A 19,602-nucleotide genomic window follows, 5' to 3' on the forward strand; every position below is an offset into this window, starting at 1 on the left:
CATTTTTGGAGAAACTGGCTCTTCTGGTTGAGCCGCTGCTTGGGAACCAGGGCCAGAGCTTCCCATTTCTGACCCCTCCACCACTGCTCAAATGCCGCCAGCCCCAGCTGCCTCAGAGTAAACCCAGGCTGGCCGGCACCCGTGGCTGCACCGGGCGACCCCTGGTCTTGCTAGGTGGTCTTCCTGAGGGATGGCTGGCTGTCCCGGTCCCCCTCACTCCCCTGAGGGTTCTCCAGATTTGCTTCCAGGAATGAAGCCCAGTCAGCCAGCCTCCCTCCTCCCCTGCTTGCCCTAATTTGATTTGATCTCCACTCTGGAGGCCTCAGCACTCCTCCATCTGAGCAGGCATCAGGTTTCTCCAGGCAGGCGGCCCGAGCAGCATCCAAGGGCCAAACACATACCCAGTGGTACCCAGTCCCCTCATCTGAGGCGCCCTGCACAAACACACAGTGACAACCTAGAGAAATTTCAGTATGAAATGCAAATAAAAACAAAGTGTAGCAGCGATGGCCTCGGACAGTAGATGACAGGGACAAACTAAGGCTGGCTCTGGGCCAAAGATGTGAGCCTCCTGAGGAGCCCGTGGGGCCCCTCCCTCCTGTGAGGCTCTCGCCTGGGGTGTCTGAATTCCTATTTACATTTCATACTTGTTTGGTGCCCTGTGAATTGGCCTTTCTTCTTTCTGCTTCCAGCCGGTCCTGTGTGGAGGTGAAGGACAAGGGCTGTGGTGAGCCGGAAGCGAGGTGCACAGAAGTCTTGTTTTCCTGAGGCTGATGGGGGGTTCCCTCTAGACCTGGCTCCAAATGAGCAGGGCTCAACAAGTCAAAATCCAGATTCCCACAGGTTAGGGTCCGGATTCCGGGGAAACCAGCCCACAAACTGCTCCTGTGAGGCTGTGGGGCCAGCCCATTTCTCCATGCAAACAGGTGAGACTCCAGCCCCACCAAGGCCTTGGGAACCCATCTCGTCTCAGAGCCCAATCTCAGGGAGCCAGAAGCCCCCAGGGGCTTTTCCTCCCTCTGGGAGGCAGGACAAAGAACTGGGGGCACCTACAGGACTCTCCCACCCCACCAGGTGTGGTGCAGGAAGCAACAGAGGCCTGGAAAAGCATTCACTGCATAAGAAACAGTGGCCAGGGCACCCGCCCTGCTCCCACTCCCTCCTGTGATGTCTGAGCTCCCTGAAAATGGTTTTCTTTGGTTTCCTCCCCGTTCCCTGGCGTGGGGTCACAAGTTTGGACAGTCAGGGTGGTCAGTGGTCTGGTCACTGAAAGCACGGGGATGTGGCCTTGGCATCAGGAGGCCTGGCACGGACGCAGAGGCGCCCAGGGCCCGGGGCTGGCTAACGGCCCCGCTGTGGGTTCTTCTGCAGCAGCCACTCCAGGGTTTCCAGGAGGTACGACATGCCGTAGTGCTGGGCAATGTTCCGGAAGATTCCGATCTGTTCCATGAAGACCTGCAGGAATAAACAGGCACAGTGAGACCCCAGTCCACTCAGAGAGGAGGCCAAGGAGGCCAGGCTGAACCGAGGCAGATGAAGGAAAGCCCACCTGGGTGTGGATGGTGAGGGCGAAGTCCCCTGCGCAGCTGCAATACACAGGCATGCTGGTCTCCTTCACCCCTCGGCACTTCAGGCAGATCTGAAAGGGAGCAACCCCGATGGGCGCTGGCCCTCCCGCCCCGGCCAGACCTGCCTGCTGCTTCTTCACAGGCTCGCAAGACACATTCGTGGGCCCATCAGTAAGCCTTGAGCCCGTGCTGTGCACAGCCAGCCCCTCAGTTATGAGTAAAATGCACGACCTCATCCCACCCTGCCAGCGCCTTCCCTATGCCCACCCTCACTGTGGGTGTCCCATCCCAGATGCCCAGTCCTGAGGCCCCCTCCAGGCCCTGCTCACTCCATCCTGCAGGCCTGGACGCCGTGTGCCACCACACGGCAGCTTGGTGCGTCCCCCAGCCTCTGCTCAGATGCCCCTCAGCAAGGCCCTCCTGTGGCCGAGCTGCGCAACTCCCTCTTCCTCCTTTCCTTCTCTTCACACTTGGGAACGTCTGCCTCCTTCCGCTAGAACAAAGCACCCACAAGGCCAGCTCTTGACCCAAGGCAGGTGCTCAACCAGTGTAGACAGAATAGTCCATTGGGCTCAGGAATGGACTGGTCTGCAGGGCAGGCCCTTTGGAGGACACCAGGGCGTGCCTCAGGACCTGCACACACCCCGGCTCCCAGGAGTGCACAGAAACCCCTCTGCGGACTCCAGGGCACACGGGTGGGCGGCAGGCACCGCTCACCAGGTCCTGCAGAGTGAAGGCCATCAGCTTCTTCTGCAGCACTTCCACCAGAGTCATCTCGATGACAGAGGAGTCGTAGGGCGCCTGACAATTGGAGCAGAGCCACTGAGGCAGGACCGCCCCATCCTAGGCAAAGCAAGAGTGCAAGAGGTCACCGGCCCAGCCTCCAGACCACAGTGCCCTGCGCAGGATCTCAGGAGAGGAAGGGGCTGTAAGAAGCGCCTGCTGAGGGGCGAGTCTCCTGAGTGCAGCTGCGCGCGCTCCGGCCTCCCACCTACGCTTGAGCCCTTCCTAGGACAACATTCCGAACGTGGTATGGGGAGGCCTGGGAAGGGGCCTGTTGCCAATCCGTGTGAGTCAGAGCGGCAGCAGGTGTGACCTACAGAGCTGGGGCTGCAGAAGCCCCAAGACACTGCAGTGCCCTCAGATGTGAAAGCCCCTCAGATGTGAAAGCCCCTCAGATGTGAAAGCCCCACTGGGGCTCAGCCGCACCTCTGAGAAGGAAGAGTCTTTACACAGGTCCAGGTCGCGGCAGAAGTTACAGCTGCGGCAGATGACCTCAGGAAGCACGTAGGACCGGCAGGGGTCTCGGAACTGGGCCTCCTCGGAGAACTCGCCGACATCCACCAGGCGAAGCAGGTCTCGGTTCAGCTTATTCACCTGGTTTGTGATGTTGGTGTCCAGGGACAGCACCTGCAGAGACCACAGCCCACATCGGGAAGGAGCTCCCGGGGCCTCCCTGCTGCTCTGTCTGGGCCAGAACCCTCTGGACCTTAGGCTACAGTTTCCTGGTGTCCTTTCCTCCCTGCCTTAGTCCCTGTAGAAGCCTCAGAGAGCCGACTTCTCTACACTGGCAGTTTTCCATCAGTGAGGACAGGCTTCCCCGGGGAATTTACTAAACATTTAAGGAAGAAATGCTGCTGATTCTACACGATATCTTTCAAAACACTGAAGAGGGAGAGCACCCAACCTACTCTATGAGGCCAGCATCACCCTGATACTATAACCAAAGACCATACAAAGGAACTACAGACCAATAACTGAGCATAGACACAAAAATGCTCAACAAAATATTAGCAAATTGAACCCGAGATAGAAAAAAAGAATACATAATCCAGAAATAGACCCACACAGATAAGTTCATTAAGTTATGGAAAAAGGTACAAAGATGATTCAATAGAAAAAGAATAGTCTTTTCAACAAATGGTTCTGGAATACAAGCATATCTTGGAGATACTGCAAGTTTGGTTTCGTACCACCTCAACAGACAAATATCACAATAAAGCAAATCACACAAATATTTTGGTTTTTTAGTGCATATAAAAGTTACGTGATTTTTGACTCACGCTTGTTTTCTCAGTACATATAAAAGTTATGTGATTTGTGGTGGCTCACGCCTGTAATCCCAGCACTTTGGGAGGCCAAGGCAGGTGGATGACCTGAGGGCAGGAGTTCAAGACCATCCTGGCCAACACAGTGAAACCCCACTTCTACTAAAAGTACAAAAATTAGCTGGGCGTGGTGGCGGGCGCACCTGTAATCCCAGCTACCTGGGAGGCTGAGGCAGGGATTCGCTTGAACCCAGGAGGTGGAGGTTGCAGTGAGCTGAGATCGCACCACTGCACTCTAGTCTGAGTGACAGAGTGAGACTCCATCTCAAAAAAAAAAAAAACCTAGGTGGGGCCGGGCGTGGTGGCTCAAGCCTGTAATCCCAGCACTTTGGGAGGCCGAGACGGGCGGATCACGAGGTCAGGAGATCGAGACCATCCTGGCTAACACGGTGAAACCCCGTCTCTACTAAAAAATACAAAAAACTAGCCGGACGAGGCGGCGAGCGCCTGTAGTCCCAGCTACTCGGGAGGCTGAGGCAGGAGAATGGCGTGAACCCGGGGGGCGGAGCTTGCAGTGAGCTGAGATCCGGCCACTGCACTCCAGCCCGGGCGACAGAGCCAGACTCCGTCTCAAAAAAAAAAAAAAAAAAAAGAAGCATCAAAGGCTATCATGGCTGATATAATAATAGTGGAAAAGTCTGACACAGACACAGTGGGCACATGCTGTTGGAAAGATGAGACTTGCTCAACACGATTCCCACAAACCTTCCATTTGTAAAATACACATAACTGCTTTGAAGCACAAGAAGACAGGATACGCCTGCAATCAGATATCCTATGCAGAAAGATGGACTTGGGTCTACCTCATGCACACTGCATAAAAATTAACTCAAATGGATCAGACAAATGTAAAACCTTGAACTTCACCAAAGAGGACAGACACGGGGACAGCAAGGAGGCCCATTAAAAAATGCCCCACAGCCGGGCGCGGTGGCTCACGCCTGTAATCCCAGCACTTTGGGAGGCCGAAGCAGGTGGATCACTTGAGGTCAGGAGTTCGAGACCAGCTTGGCCAACGTGGTGAAACCCCATCTCTACTAAAAATACAAAAAATTGGTGGGCTGTAGTGGCAGGCGCCTGTAGTCCCAGCTAACCTGGAGGCGGAGGCTGCAGTGAGCTGAGATCGTGCCATTGCACCCCAGCCTGGGCAATGAGAGTGAATCTGCATCTAAAAAAAAAAGCCCCACATTATTAGATGCCAGGGAAATGCAAATCAGAAACACAATGTGATACCACTACACACCTACTGGAATCACTGCAATTCAAAAATGCAATAATACCAAGTCCTGGTGAGGATGTGGACTGCAACTCTTGCCACACACTGCTGATGAGACCCTGAGACGGTCAGAAAAGAGTTTGGCAGTTTCTTATCAAGTTAAACAAACACTTAAAAAATGACCCAGCAATGCCCCTCCTGGGTTTTTAACCTCAGAGAACTGAAATTTACGTTCACACAAAAACCTCCACCTACAGAATGTTTACAGCAGCTTTGTTATTCATCACCCCAAAGTGGAAGCAACGCAAATGTCCTTCCACCAGTGAATGAAAAGCAAGCTGTGGTTCCCCACACAACGGACACGACTCGCAACAGAAAGGAAGGGGTTCTGATACACACGAGAGCGTGGATGAACCAACTGCAAGTGTGCTTTGCTAAGAAGCCAGATCCAAAATGCTGCACAGTATGTCTCTACTTATGGGACGCTCTGGAAGAGAAAACAAACATAGGGATGGAGGACACACTAGTGGCTAAAGGGGTGTCAGGTGAGGAGGGCAGCGTGGGAAATGTCGGGTGGTGACTATCCTGTATCCTGCTGATGGTGGCGCAATTCCATTCACCTAGGAAAAATCACACAACTGCACGCCACAGAGTACATTTTACCGTATGTAAATTACACCTCAATAAAAATGAATTTAAAGCATGTAAAAGTCAACAAAGGAATTAAAATGGTGAGCTAAAAACACTTCTTCACCACAACTAGACCTTGAGGCCATCACGTGATCTCCAGCGTAACCTTAGCCGTGTGTGAGATGCAGTTTGCTGGGAAGGCTAAGTGAGAAAATGGGCAGTGAAGCGCTCTGCTCTTTAAGGGCTGACACCCGTGGTCGTTATCTGGTAATATTATCCCTCTTGGACTCAGCCTGCCTTTCCCAGAAAGGCCTCAGCATCCGAGCAAGCTCTCATCTCATCAGCTCTGGGTCCTGATCCAGCCTACTGGTCTCCGGTGACCCATCCTCCCAGCCGGTGGTACTGGGTGCTCGGCTGTGCCTTCACCAACACACCAAGCTCATCCCCCAGGGCCTCTGCATCCTCCCTCTTCCTGCACCTGGTCCCAGCGTCCCTTACAGGCTCTGTCCCCACAGCACCTGCGCCTCTGAATGGCCCTCTCCCTTCTCGGGTCAGCTGGCAGCAGGCAGGCCCCATGAGGCAGGGCCTTTCCTGTCTTGCTCACACCTGAGCACAGAAGCCTCAACTGTGGCTGCATGTGACAGGGACATGATAAATGTTGGTGGAATGAACAAGTAACTTACACCTGCTCCTCACCTTGCACACACTGGCACCCTGACCCTACCCGGGTAGGTACCTCCCCCTTGCACACGTGGAAGCCTCATCCTGCATTCATTAACATCCTTCCCATGCACAGGTATGTCGGTGTCCTTATCTTGCACACATACTCTAGCACGTTCATGGTGCACGTTACAGCCTCACCTTGCACACATTAACATTCTTGCCTTACGCATGTATGTTGGTGTCCTCTCCTCACAAGCACACTGGCACCCTCACCTTGCACACGTATTTGATGAACTCCAGAGCAGGGTTATTGAGCAGCAAGTGGGAACCAGGGAGGACAGGAAACATCTCTGAGAGCTCAGTGGAGTTCCGAGAGCCTGTGACTTTCTTCTGAATCTTCTGAGTGATGGTGAAGAAGCTCTGAGTGAGTTCATTTGCGACATAATCCTGAGAGAAGGTGATCATTCCTGGAAGTATGACGATGCTGAGGGAGGGATCTGGGACCCGTCTGGCACCGGGGACCTCCCACCTGGGGGACTGGCACCGGGGACCACCCAAGGCACACAGAGGGGTTAGGTAACTGGCACAAGGCAGTGGCCTCGAGAGACAAAAGACTGCTCACCGGGAAGGGCTCCAGCCGCCCCCTCGGCCTCCTGGGAGAGCTGGCTGGCCCCCCTCCTCCTCACGGGGGTACTCCCTGGAGCACTGCGCCTCAGCCCGTCCTTCATGCAGTGGTACACGGCCACAATGTACGCTGTGGAGAGGCACATACACCACCGGCCCTGAGTCGGGCTGTTGCGAACACCCTAGAATCTGAGGGGACCCATGACTGGTCAGATTGCCTCACAGATAAGGCTAAAATGTCATTGTTAATAATTTTATTTGCGGCCTTTAGATGAGCTAAAAGTCAATTAGATGAGAAGTGGAAATGAGAAGGAACACTAGCTGACACTCGAGTTCATTATCAGCAGAAAACTGTATAAATGAGGCCATGCACACGAACCCTCCCACTGGGTAGCATGTGAAAAACAGGGCCTCTGGCGTCAGCAGGCTTCTCCAAAAACTCCTCCGGGCCTGGCACCGGCACTTACCTTTTTTTTTTTTTTTTTTTGAGACAGAGTTTCACTCTTGTTGCCCAGACTGGAGTGCGATGGCACAATCTCAGCTCACCGCAACCTTCGCCTCCTGGGTTCAAGCGATTCTACTGCCTCAGCTTCCTAAATAGCTGGGATTACAGGTGTGCGCCACCACACCCGGGTACTTTTTGTATTTTTAGTAGAGATGGGGTTTCACCATGTTAGCCAGGCTGGTCTCAAACTCTTGACCTCACGTGATCCACCCGCCTCAGCCTCTCAGTGTTGGGATTACAGGCGTGAGCCACTGCGAGCGGCCGACCCAGAACTTTTCAAGAGACTTAGAAAGTTGCAAGAGAGAACTGAGAAAGTTAAAGACTCAAGGACAAGTAGACAAAAATATAAAATATAAAATGATCATCAATGAAGGCCTCTGTGACTGCATCCGCCTGTGTGTGCACAGCACAACTTGCTGTTGTAACTGAGAGGGTTCTTTAACTTCGGGCTCTGAACTACAAACAGTGCTTCCTCGATAAGCTTCGTCTGCACACTAACCTGCACAGCTTGATTTGCAAACTCTAAGCCTACAGACCCAAACCAAGGCACAAGAACTTCCCCACCAGAAAGTTAGGCCTCACAGACCAGCCAGGGGGCAGCTGACCTGACCCAGGGGTTTATCTTCAGCTACTGCACATGCACCCACACCAGTGTTCCCTGGGAATGTATATGACTGAGTTACTGAATCAGACGGCAGGAGCAGAGCTACAAACCCCTCAATGACACGGCCAGGGGCAGCCGCTCCCCATGGAGTTTCCTGAGAGAGCGAGGGCTGGAGGGAAGACAGCCACCCCTCTCTGGGTCCTCCAGTGGAACATGCCGGGAGCCGGGAGAGGAGGCTCCTTGGCTCACAAAGTCCCAACTGCTGGGCACGCTCCGCCCGATCCAATTTTTCCACTGTCTCCCTTCTTGCGATACCATGGCACAGGAGCCACATCTACTAACCCTGAGTCCCTCTGGTGGAGGCTGCGCAGTCCTGGGCTCTGGGCTCACCTGAAACAATCATGAGGAAGTAGCTCTGGCAGGAGGCTGCCTGTGGCAAAAACTGCAAAATGTTCCAGTTGTTTTCCAGTGAATCTTCCACGCTGGATTCCTCCGCATCTTCCTCCTCCTCCCCATTTCTTTCCTCCTCATTGTCCTCATTTTCCTGCTCATCCTCTGCTCCCTGCACTTTCTGTGAGTCTTGCTGTAACAGAGGCAAGGCGGCTGTGTTTGTACCATCGCGGCCGCGTAGAGGGGTAGGATGCCACAGAGAAGGCTCCTCCAACCTGTGTCCATCTGCCCCATTTGACTAGAGGCCTTCCCCATAGTCACTGTCTCCGGGAGCCTGTGTGAATCCCGCAGGGTGGCTCCCAGTACAGAGCGCTTTGTGGGAAGTGCCTGGCGCACAGAAGTGCTCGTGACCTGGGACTGCGAGCTTCACTCTGCACTTTCAGGGTTCACTTTAATTATTGAACTTTCACCCCTCAAGGACGAAAGAACCAGTCAGAGATTCCCAGTGACTGTTCATTCCTCTGAGTCCATGAATCTCCTGGGATGGCACGACCCCATCACAGACCAGCCTCCTGCGCAGCCTGCGTTCATGCCACGGCACTGTCCCGGCCACGTCTGTGTAGACACTGACACCCACTGCCACCTGCCCTGACCATACGCTGATCCCCTCCTGAGAGCTGTCTATACCACCTGCGTTTCTACCCTCCCATTTTCTTCTGAATCCCTTTAATCAGGGTTTGTCCCCCAACTCCAACCGGAATTGCTCCCATCCAGGTATCCTGGGCAGCCTTGGCTTCATCCTGCCAGCTCTCAGAAGTGTCTGCCTCCTTAGAGAAGGGCTTTCCCTGTGACATCTGAGCCCCTGGCCCCTATACCCACAGCTTCCTCTCAGTCCTCTGTAAGGATCCCCGTGGAGGACACAGGCCTCCTCTCAACACACCCAGCCACTCTCTGGCCACTCCTGCACCAGCTAACCACCCACGTCTCAACCTTGCAAACGCCATGAGTCCCAACCAGACATGACCCCTTCCCCACACTGCTCCTGACAGCCACCTCCACTCACCCACAGCCTGGCCCACACCTGGGCATTTGCCCACATCCGATCCACTGGTCCCTTGGCTCCACTTCAAAGCCCACCCAGGCCATTCTCACCAACCTCGCTGCCCAGCATCTCCCTGGCATGGGCACTAACTGGCTTTACCTGCCTGTGCCCTCCGATGGTGGGTTATCCGCATGGGGCCAAGAAAGCTCCAACATCGCCCACACAGAACCTCCCATCCCCACGAAAGCTGAGGCCCTGCCCTGCCATGCCCAAGTTGCCTGGCCCTGCCAGCTCTCTGCCTGCATCTGCAATCACTGCTCCAGTGACCTGTGCTTTGCCTCCCTGGTGTCCACACACTGGAGGCGCCTTATGCACGCACGACTCCAGCGCGCTTCATCAGCTCTGGGATTCCTTGTCACCACCTCACAGGCCTCCACCTCCCTGTGGCCCATGGCAAGCCCTGCCCTCACCAGGGCCGACGCCACACTCCACAATGATGTGCTTGTCTGCACATGGTCCCTCCCCATGTTCATGAGGGCAGGATGCGGTTGCAGTGTCTGCTGCCACACAGCCAGGCCTGCCGGGGCCCTGAGCACTCAGCACTTGCTGCAGGAAGGAACGCGGCCCCTAAAGCTGGCTCGTGCCACACTGCAGCTCTCTTACCAGTCCATGGTGAACACGAGATGAAACTTTTCCTTTGATTCCGCCATAATTAGATGGATCCATCCACAGAAGAAATTCCCAGCATCGAGAAAAAGAAATTGTCAAAGAATGGAAGATCTCCTTAGCATGGATGCTGTAGAGGAAGCATTGAAGACACTGTTTAAATGAAATCGACCTTGTTCTCAACTTTCCTTTTTTTCCTCTTGTATCTATCTGTACCTTCCACTTACTTAACATTGAATCTGAAAGTTCATTCAGATCACATCGTTCCTCAGGCTTCCTAGGGAAACGCGGTAAATGTAAAACTAAGGAGGTCCACCAGGCCCCTGGGAGCTGGCACCACAGAGAGCTGGGTGCCTCCTTGTGCTGGGGACAGCCCATAAGGCGTTCTGCCTCTGCTCCCGGCCTCAGGTGACCTGCAGCTTCAGGTAACCAACCACAGTGCTTCCCACTGCCAAGCTCTTCTAAGCTATCGTCATCCTTGTCACTCCTCAGTTAAGCCTCACTAGGGCTGACCCACTCCTCTGCAAGTTAGATCCATTTAAGAAAAAAAAAAAAGAACCGGCCAGGCACAGTGGCTCATGCCTGTAATTCTAGCACTTTGAGAGGCTGAGGCAGGAGGATCGCCTGAGCTCAGGCGTTCAAGACCATCCAGGCAACGTGGCAAAACCCTGTCTCTATAAAAAAATGCAAAAATTGGCTGGGCATGCTGGCATGCACCTCTAGTCCCATCTACTCAGTGGGCTGAGGTGGGCAGATAGCTTGAGGCCAGAGGCTGAGGCTGCAGTGAGCCACTATTGCACCACTGCACTCTAGCCTGGGTGACAGAGCAAGACCCCATCTCTTAAAAAAAACAAAACAAAAACCAAAAAAAAGGGAAGAATAAACAAAGAAAGAGAGGAAGGAAGGAGGAACATCCTAAATCACAGTTTTAAAACGCAGCTGAGTAGCCCACACTGCACCTCCTGCAGGAGAATTTTATGTTCTCCCTAACTCTGCTCTCTGCGCTAAGGGAGAATGGCAGCCTGTTTCCTGACATGAGCAACCCCGGCCTCCTCAGGTACAGGGCACCCCTGGAGCTGCCCATGGCCAGTGTGGGGAGAGGCACATCCTTCCCATCATCTCAGCCATGCTCTGAAATACAATTCTAGCCCAAGCCAGCTCTCCCAGGCACACAGCGTGACCACTGACCATCAAGGCTCATCTTGGATAGACATAAGGGGCCACAGTGGGTCAGCAGGAGGACAACGGTAGTTTTGGGTTTGAGATTAATCCATTGCATATGGTTTGATTAGGAATGAAAGTCTTATAAGCTCTACCTTCCTACTTCTCAGTGACCTATTCTCAATTCAGTGTCAGTCTTTTCTGCAGCACCCCCAGATGCTGCCCCTGTGACCATGCAAAGACCAGACCCATGCAGACACTCTGTGCCTCCACGAGCAAGTCCTCTCTGCACTCAGAAATGGCTGCATTCATCCCCGGGGTGAGTGCACCTGGGAGGGAGCTTCCTACTATCAATTGAACAAAAAGAGCTGGTGGAGATTTTCTGTTGCTTTGTCTTCTATTTAGATTTAAATAGTGCTGAGTGTTTCAGAAGCACAGCAAGGCCCACGAGGGAACCTCAGGAACATGGCCTGGAAGGCAGGAAGTCAAAAGCACAACACCAGGCTCTGACAGCTGCAGTGCACACCTGAGCACCTGGGAACCACACCACTCCCACTCGCCAACACGGACGTCTATGAAAGGTTGCCCGTCAACACTTATGGGGTGCACATATTCAGGGCACCTTGAATCTGTGTCTCCCATGGGGAAAAAAACAAACAAAAAACACTCAAGCTGCACACCTGCGTGGCCTCTGATCTGCTACAGCACGCGGGTGGCAGTAACCCCCTTTTCATGCTGCTCTGGGTTTACCATGTTGAGTCCTGTGCTTCTAAGGACCTCCCAGTCCACCCAGGAGGACAGCTGGCACCTCAGGGGGTCATTTTAGCACCCCTCTCAAAGCCACAGTGCTGCGTCACCAGGACCAGCCAGCCGCACCTGCTGGTGATGTACTCCACATAAGCGATGGCATCTTCCACACGGCGCTTCTTTGTACAGAGGATGATGCGGTTGAAGTTGGCGTAGATGACTGACGACCCCAGGCGCTTGAACTCAGTGATGAGCCTGTGGAGCAAGTTTAGAGTCCGTGGTGGAGACGTCACAGCCGTGGAGAGCCAGAGGGCACCCGGAAAATCCATAAGGGAAAAGAGCTGAGGGTCCTGAAGCAGAAAAGCCTCCGATACACTAGAACCCAGAAGCCAATGAAGAACAAAGATTTCTGCATGGCAAAATCCACCACAAACAAAGGCAAAAGATAAGCAAAAACAGGAAAAACCTAGCAAGTTCTTATCACAGAAAAATGGCAACTTTTTGTATGGAGACAACTCATTCAATGTTCAATAAGAGAAAAACCAACAAAGCTACAGAAAACTAGATAAAGGACTAGAAGAGAAAATTCAACTTAATTCATTATAAAAATCCTAAGTTAAGATTGCACCGAGAAGCACTTTTATCCTAGCAGCTGGGTAATAATCCCTGGCCACATTGGTGAGGCACGGCCAGGGAAGAAGTGTCCACAAGGGGCCTCTGTGGGGCCGCTCTCGTGAAGTCCATCAAATCAGCATTCATCCCCTGAGTCATAACACCTGTGAGGCCTGCAACAGGGCTACGCCCCAGAAGTTACCCCAGGATCTATCTGCGTGAGCTCATGCATGAAGCCTCTCACTGATTTGCTATTTGTAATGATGGCACAAGGCTGGAAAGAGGCTAAATGTTCTTTCATATGGCATGTCCTCACACAGATCTCCAAGGCATATTTTCACTAAAACGAGCAAGGCATACAGCAATACACTGTGCAGCAGGACTTGTGCAGGAAAGGGGCAGGTGTGGGGGTGCCACCTAGCGTTCTCTGCAGGATGTGCAGGTGATGCTGCAGCAGCAATTGCGTGTTTCTCTGGGATCCTTTGAAGATCGTTATGCTCCACAAACCCAGAAATAGACTACTTATCCCAGCGGCACTGGCTGGCCACGTCTCTGATTCTGGAGAGTAAGAGAGCAGCCCAGCTGAGGACGCGGAGGATGGCCCAGGGAGGAGGAGCACTCACTGCAGGAAGAGCTTCTTCATCATGTTGTGGAGCGTGCGGTGCAGGGCGGGGTCATGAAGCAGAGAGGACGGTGACCGAAGCCAGCGGTAGAAGTGCATCACCTGGTTGTCCGCATAGATGTTGTGGTACTGGGTGATCTCCTTCACCCAGCCCACGACCATGCTCTTCAGGATCCTGAAAGAGAAGTGCAGGACACCCTTGTACCCTCAGCCTCCCATGCTGCCACCACGCAGGACGCTCCAGCTGAAACGGGCACAGGTTTTCCCTACATGGCTGGGTCCAAATCCGTCACTGTCACCTCCCCTTCTCACTGTCCCCACCTTAAGTCACTGTCCAAATTTCATCCCTTTACCTTCATGCCTCATCTGTTTCTTTCCAGTTCATTCCTGAAACTAGCTCAGGCTTTGCCACATCCCTCAACACAACCCAAACTCTGTGTGTTCTGAAGCAGGATGGGAGGGCAGTACAGTACGGGGCAGCAAGTGTGCGACGGGCTGGGGCCCCTGACAGGAAGGACACAGCAAAGCCACTGCCTACACATCAGAACACACTAGGCCAGATGCAGTGGCTCACGCCTGTAATCCCAGCACTTTGCGAGGTCGAGGTGGGTGGATCATCTGAGGTCAAGAGCTAGAGACCAGCTTGGCCAACATGGTGAAACCCCGTCTCTATTAAAAATACAAAAATTAGCTGGGCTGGTGCATGCCTGTAATCCCAGCTACTTAGGAGGCTGAGGCAGGAGAATCGCTTGAACCCAGGAGGTGGAGGTTGCAGTGACCCAAGATGGCGCCACTGCACTCCAGCCTGGGTGACGGAGCAAGACTCTGACTCAAAAAACAAGAACAAAACAGAACAAAACACCACCACACCCACATGGCCCCGGTCAGTCAGAGATAAGAACTTAGAGGACTCTTTCCCGCCTAGCAGGCTGGGCCCTGCCTTCCTGCCACTTCCTTTAAATGGACCATTCAGGCACTTGCCCGTGAACTAACGCATGCCTACACCCCATTTTCTCACACAGCCAGCTGCCCTGGGCACTCTCCCTGTGCCTGCCTTGCATGGCCCTGGGAGGGAGGATGGCTTCCCTACTCACGGCACCCTCCCTGCCCAGGAGATGTAAGGAACACATCTTTGCACTTATTCCCTATTGCGGTGGTGACTGATTTTGTGCCTTCCCTCTGAAGAGGCAGGGGCTACCCTGGGCTGGGTCTTCCCTACCACGCTAGGGGGAACACAAGGCTGGGCCCCTACACCGAAGCAATGGTCAGGCAGGTGGGACCTAGACACAGGCCACACAAAAGCCACAAGGGCGTGTGCCAGTGTAAACAAGTTTCCTGTGGTGGGGGGCCCTGGTCACAGGCCAGACAGCTAGGCATTGGGCAGTGTACTGTACACGCCCCGTTTGGCCCCCTTCACTTCCCGTAGGGCAGAGATGCCAGCTGCTCTGGTACTGGAACCCCAATTCAGCTAAAGGTTCCAAAACTGCATGTCACCCTACTGAAGAAGTGGGAACTTCAATGGGGTCAAGAACAGAATGTTACAGGAGAACCTACAGAGGTCCAAGTCCCATTCCTAAAACTCCTTTTCATCACCAACTCTTCAACAATTCAGCAAACCCCACGTTCCCCAGAGCGGCAGTTTGGGGATCTGCTGTTGGACTCCATCTACCTCTCAGGCCTGGCCTACCGTCTCTCTGCCAAGACCCTGCTCCGGGCTCCCAACTGCCTCCCTGCTTCTTTCCACCAGTCCTCTCCCGGCCTCATTTCCCAGCTCTGACATGCTCCCTCTCCCCTTCCGTGTGGTCATTAAAACTACGGCTGAGCACAGGCTCTAGAATTAGAAAGACTTGTTTCTGAGTGCCAACCCTTCCACTTGTTTGTGGTATGACCACAAAGCCAGCCCCGCTGACCTCAGTTTCCTCATCTGAAAAATGGACAATAACCGCTCCCTGTCCCTGGGCTGCTGTGGGGACAGAGGCAGAATGTGAAGTGCTTGGCCCACCTCCTGGTACACAGCAAGCGTTCCCCAGTATGAACCACCACTGGTGGGTACTGCAAGTAGCTGCTGTCAACCACGCTCTCCACAGCAGACCGACAGCTCCTGACCCTCAACCACACCCTCTGCGGCAGACTGACGGCTCTAGACCCTCAACCATGACCTCCGTGGCAGACCGATGGCTCCTGACACCTAAGTGCCGATGCCTCGCACACCATACTCAGTAGAGCCGGCTGGAGATCCCTATGATGTACCTTTGGTCACGTCGAAAAGTGGCCCTGGTTAGAAAGGCTCTTTGTGTGAACTACCTCTGGCCACAGGGAGGTCAGAGGCAGCACATGGAACAGTCGCCAGGGACCAGGCTGGACCCACATGGTGGTAAAGACAACAGACTGAAGATGGGAAACTCGCCGCAGTGGTCTCTGGCTCTGCCATTAAGACTAAGGGAAGCCCAGGGGACACTGTCTTAGACCTTAGCTTTCCAAATTAAGGGCAAAGGATAAGACCCTTCTATTAGTAACACTCCTTCCCGGAGAGGGTGGCACCTGAAGGTGTTAGAGCACAGGGCTGTCTCATCGTAGCTCGCTGGGGCACTGGCAGCCTGACCGCCCGTGATCATGTCCTCCAGGGAGGCCTGCTGGATCACGTCGAAGCTGATCCCCATGCTGTCAGCCCCCTCCATGTCGTTGACGTGGTGAGACTGGAGGATGGTGTTGACGGCCAGGTTCTGAAGGTCCAGCTCCACACACACTGTACAGGAAGACGCCATGCTCAGCCAGCATCCTGCCAGCTCCTGCACCACCAGCCCCCTGGGCCTGACTCCAGCCACCACCACCACCAAAACCAGCATCAGACCTGCCCACACCCATCCTCACACCTGCCAGGCTATTCAGATTCCCAAGGGCACAGGAGGCCCCACCTGGACCTTGACCCCAGGACTGTCTCCTGCAGCTTCAGCTCTGACCTGCGAGGTCGAGCTCTGAGCCCATCCTCGGGCACTCTTGCCTTGAGAAGATGTCACAGAATGGCAGAAACACCAGTCAGGTCTCGTGGACCTCGTCCTCCTGCCCACTTACCTGTGGAGTAACAGCCTGAACTGTTGATCTCAACAGTGGCTTGGTCATCAAACTCCATGACAAGACAGTTGTCATCAGCCTCCTTTCCACCCAGGTCAGGGCGGGCCGTAGGGGACAGCCAGAGCAGGTGGTTGTGGCGATGGAGATGGCGGGCAAAGAAGAGGTCGGAGCCGAACGTGGAGATGTCCTCTGGCAGGTTCCCGATGGGAATGTGAAAGTACCTGCACCAGGGCACAGGTCAGCACTGAGGCACAGGTTGGCGCCGGGGCACAGCTCAGTGCCAGGGCACATTGCCGGGTCACAGAGACCACTGAGGCCGGCTCTGCCTGGGGACCACTGGCCCACGGTGACAGTGCTGCGCTCACCTGCTCATCTCAAAGGCCTGCGACAGGCAGGTGTCCAGGTTGAGGTAGTGCCGGATCATGCGCCGGGCTCCATGGCGCTGCCAGTCCAGGACCCCATAGTTGATCTTGTCGGCCACACAGATAGGCACCAGCGGGAATTCCTCCAAGACAGGAATCTCACTGGCCAGCCTCTTCAGCTCCCAGCTGGACTGAACGGCGATGAGCGTGGGCCCCCGGCGCTCCTCCTGGGTCAAGGCACAATGGAAGAAAAGACCCAGGTGGGCCCAGCCTCAAAGGAGAGGCGACTCACACAGCAGGATCCCAGCCACCCTCACCTTGTAGGCGAGCAGGAATCGCTGGATGGCTCTGCAGATGGTCTTCAGGTCAGTTTCTGCCCGAACTTCGAAGGTGTGTTTGGGGGGCGGCAGGAGCTCAGGGCCCATCTTCTCCAGGAGGAGGCCGTGCTCTGCTGAGTACAGGGCGCCAAGGTTGGGCATCTGGTTGCTGCGCACCTAGACAAATGCAGACCGTGTCAGCCTCACCCTGTGTGGGAGGAAGTGGGGGCAGCCCTGGGGCAGACTCCACCACTGCCATGGCACTGCCAATTCAATCACGACAGGCACTCATGGGCAAAGGCCCTTGAGGACAAGACCTGGAGGGCCCGGGCACCCTGGGAGATGTCCTCCTTCCCCAGACCCTGCTCCAACCAATGTGCTGCCATGGAGGGCCCAGGACTCACAGTGTCCAGCACAAAGACGGACGCCCTGCGCTGTGAAGGGATGAAGATCCCGAAGAGCGCTTTGTGGCCCTGTGCATGGTGGTACAGGTAGATATGGCGGATACTCCCTGCAGAAGAAAACAAGACCGTCACCCCAGATGTCTGGGAGGCAGGCACATGGTGGCGGCTGGTGCAGGCCATACCTGGTTCCAGGTAGCTGAACTGGGCCAGAGAGCGCATCTCCAGGTGCTCAAGAGCAAAGGTCTCTGCTTCCCAGCCCGAAAGGTGCCTCACCAGCTGTTTACTGACCACACACACACAGCCCAGGTGCACCAGGGCCCGGAACAGTAACGGAACCTGGAAGAGGCGGGCAGACAGGCTGGCAAGGGCTGGATGGGGGGGGGGCTCTGGCTGCCCACGTGACTCCTTCCTGGGATGTGGCTGTGCCCCTGCAGCTGCCCGGCCCACTGCCCACAGGTCACCTTTGGCAGACACCCTGCTGACATTCACCTCACCTGTGGGCACGAGTCCACAATCACTGCTGTTTTCCAGCCCACACCCTGGGCGGGTTTCTTTCCTCTATTCCACCCTGCTGGAGCCTCCCCTAGTTCAGCCGAGGGTGGCTGGGGAGTCACCTGAGTCTCATATACACCCTCGATGTCTGGTGCTGACAGCTCAGCGTTGATCTCGTTGATGTGTTCCTGGTACATGTCCTCTGGCACTGAATACTCATAGAGATTATAGACCACATTGGAGCGAGGAAGGACCCGATTTACCTGGTGAGAATACAATGATGATCTCGTCACAGGGCGTAGGTGGTAATGTCTGTGGTACACATACATGCACAGGCTGTTCCGAGTCCTAGGACTTCCAGTGCCCCTAACGATGGGGCACACCCACCATGCCACAGTCCACCTTTGTCAATGATTACAACTAAAAACTCTGGACGTAATTTTTATGTTATTTATTTATTTTTCACGGACAGGGTCTCGCTGTATTGCCCAGGCTGGAGTATAGCAGTGTGATCACAGCTCACTGCAGCCTCCGACTCCTGGGCTCAAGCGGTCCTCCAGTCTTAGCCCCCTGAGTATCTGGGACAAGGAACACACCACCACGGGTGGCTTTTTCATTTTTCTGTAGAAAGGAGGCTTTACTATGAGGCCCAGGCTGGTCTCAAACTCCTGGGCTCAAGCAATCCTCCCACTTCAGCCTCCTGAATCGCTGAACTGCAGGTGTGAGCCACCGTGCCTGGCCTCTGGATGCAATTTTGAAAAGCACCCTGCAGCCTCTGATAATAGACAAGAGCTCTCAGAATACAGCAGCAGTCAACATGGTCTGGGGAGGCTCCCAGTTCCTCTTCCTCCATTCTCTCATGGGTTTAACCTGAGGGTGTAGATGGCAAAAACTGAGATAAGTCACATTTTCCTAGTCAGAGGAATGGAAAGAGAGCCCCTGGGGAAGCCAGAGTATGTGCATGGGGAACTGGGGAGTCCGGGAGAGCTGGAGAGGGGCACCCTAGCTTCCTGCATGGCGGGCTGGGGGAATCCTGGAGAGGAGAGCTGGAGAGAGGTACCCTAGCTCCCTGTTGGGGGAGCTGGGGGAGTCCTGGAGAGGACTTGGTTTCTCAACATAACCTCTCAACGAGGCTCAGGCTCTTTAGAGGAACAGCTAATTCCATGTCTAGAAGTTCAAGGTGAATCTGGCCTCTCTTAGTGGCCAGAAAGCAAGGAAGTGTTCAAATACCAACAGGGCATGCCAAAAGGACTCAAGTGCCAGCTTGAAGGGATCCGGCCAGCCCAATTTGGGATAAGTTGAGTCTCAAAGAGATACTGACCACCAAAGAGTCTACTGTCTGGCTCCGTTAATATGAAGCTCTAGAAAGTCACATAGAGTTACAGAAATACAGAGATCAGGCCAGCAGAAGGTTGCACGGGGGGACAAAAGCACCCTCCGGGGTGATGGAAATGTTCTGCACCTGCGTGGGGGTGTGGGCGACACAGACATAGTCATGTGTCCAAAAACCCAATCAACTGCATATTTAAAAATCTGCACTTAACTATATGTAAATTACAGTAAGTCCTCACTTAACAACATCAATGGATACTTGGAAACTGCGATGTTAAGTGAAGTGACGTATAGCAGGTCCTCAAACAACATCATTTTGTTCAACGCAGTTTCTTCCTTTAAAAAAAAAAAATTCTGGGGCCAGGCGCTGTGGCTCACACCTGTAATCCTAGGACAGGCTGGCGGATCACCTGAGGTCGGGAGTTCGAGACCAGCCTAATTAACACAGAGAAACCCCGTCTCTAC

At 54.2% G+C, this 19,602-nt stretch overlaps 1 protein-coding gene across 1 annotated transcript in view; it reads right to left on the reverse strand.

The window, feature by feature from the left end:
- Positions 1 to 462: 462 nt before the first annotated feature.
- The window catches only part of POLE (DNA polymerase epsilon, catalytic subunit), a 63,266-nt gene continuing 44,126 nt past the window's right edge, over positions 463 to 19,602 (reverse strand). The window contains exons 33-49 of the mRNA XM_050747791.1: positions 17,928 to 18,068; positions 17,496 to 17,649; positions 17,314 to 17,420; positions 16,910 to 17,086; positions 16,596 to 16,819; positions 16,231 to 16,451; positions 15,700 to 15,904; positions 13,160 to 13,333; positions 12,054 to 12,179; positions 10,014 to 10,146; positions 8,309 to 8,501; positions 6,808 to 6,939; positions 6,459 to 6,652; positions 2,778 to 2,978; positions 2,286 to 2,411; positions 1,550 to 1,639; positions 463 to 1,455 (exon numbers count right to left, since the gene is read on the reverse strand). Of these exons, the coding sequence (XP_050603748.1) occupies positions 1,342 to 1,455; positions 1,550 to 1,639; positions 2,286 to 2,411; positions 2,778 to 2,978; positions 6,459 to 6,652; positions 6,808 to 6,939; positions 8,309 to 8,501; positions 10,014 to 10,146; positions 12,054 to 12,179; positions 13,160 to 13,333; positions 15,700 to 15,904; positions 16,231 to 16,451; positions 16,596 to 16,819; positions 16,910 to 17,086; positions 17,314 to 17,420; positions 17,496 to 17,649; positions 17,928 to 18,068 (2,712 nt within the window). The 3' untranslated portion in view covers positions 463 to 1,341. The remainder of the gene's footprint in view (positions 1,456 to 1,549; positions 1,640 to 2,285; positions 2,412 to 2,777; positions 2,979 to 6,458; positions 6,653 to 6,807; positions 6,940 to 8,308; positions 8,502 to 10,013; positions 10,147 to 12,053; positions 12,180 to 13,159; positions 13,334 to 15,699; positions 15,905 to 16,230; positions 16,452 to 16,595; positions 16,820 to 16,909; positions 17,087 to 17,313; positions 17,421 to 17,495; positions 17,650 to 17,927; positions 18,069 to 19,602) is intronic.

Source organism: Macaca thibetana, chromosome 11 (genome assembly GCF_024542745.1).
Source record: "Macaca thibetana thibetana isolate TM-01 chromosome 11, ASM2454274v1, whole genome shotgun sequence".
In the NCBI taxonomy this organism is placed as follows: domain Eukaryota; kingdom Metazoa; phylum Chordata; class Mammalia; order Primates; family Cercopithecidae; genus Macaca; species Macaca thibetana.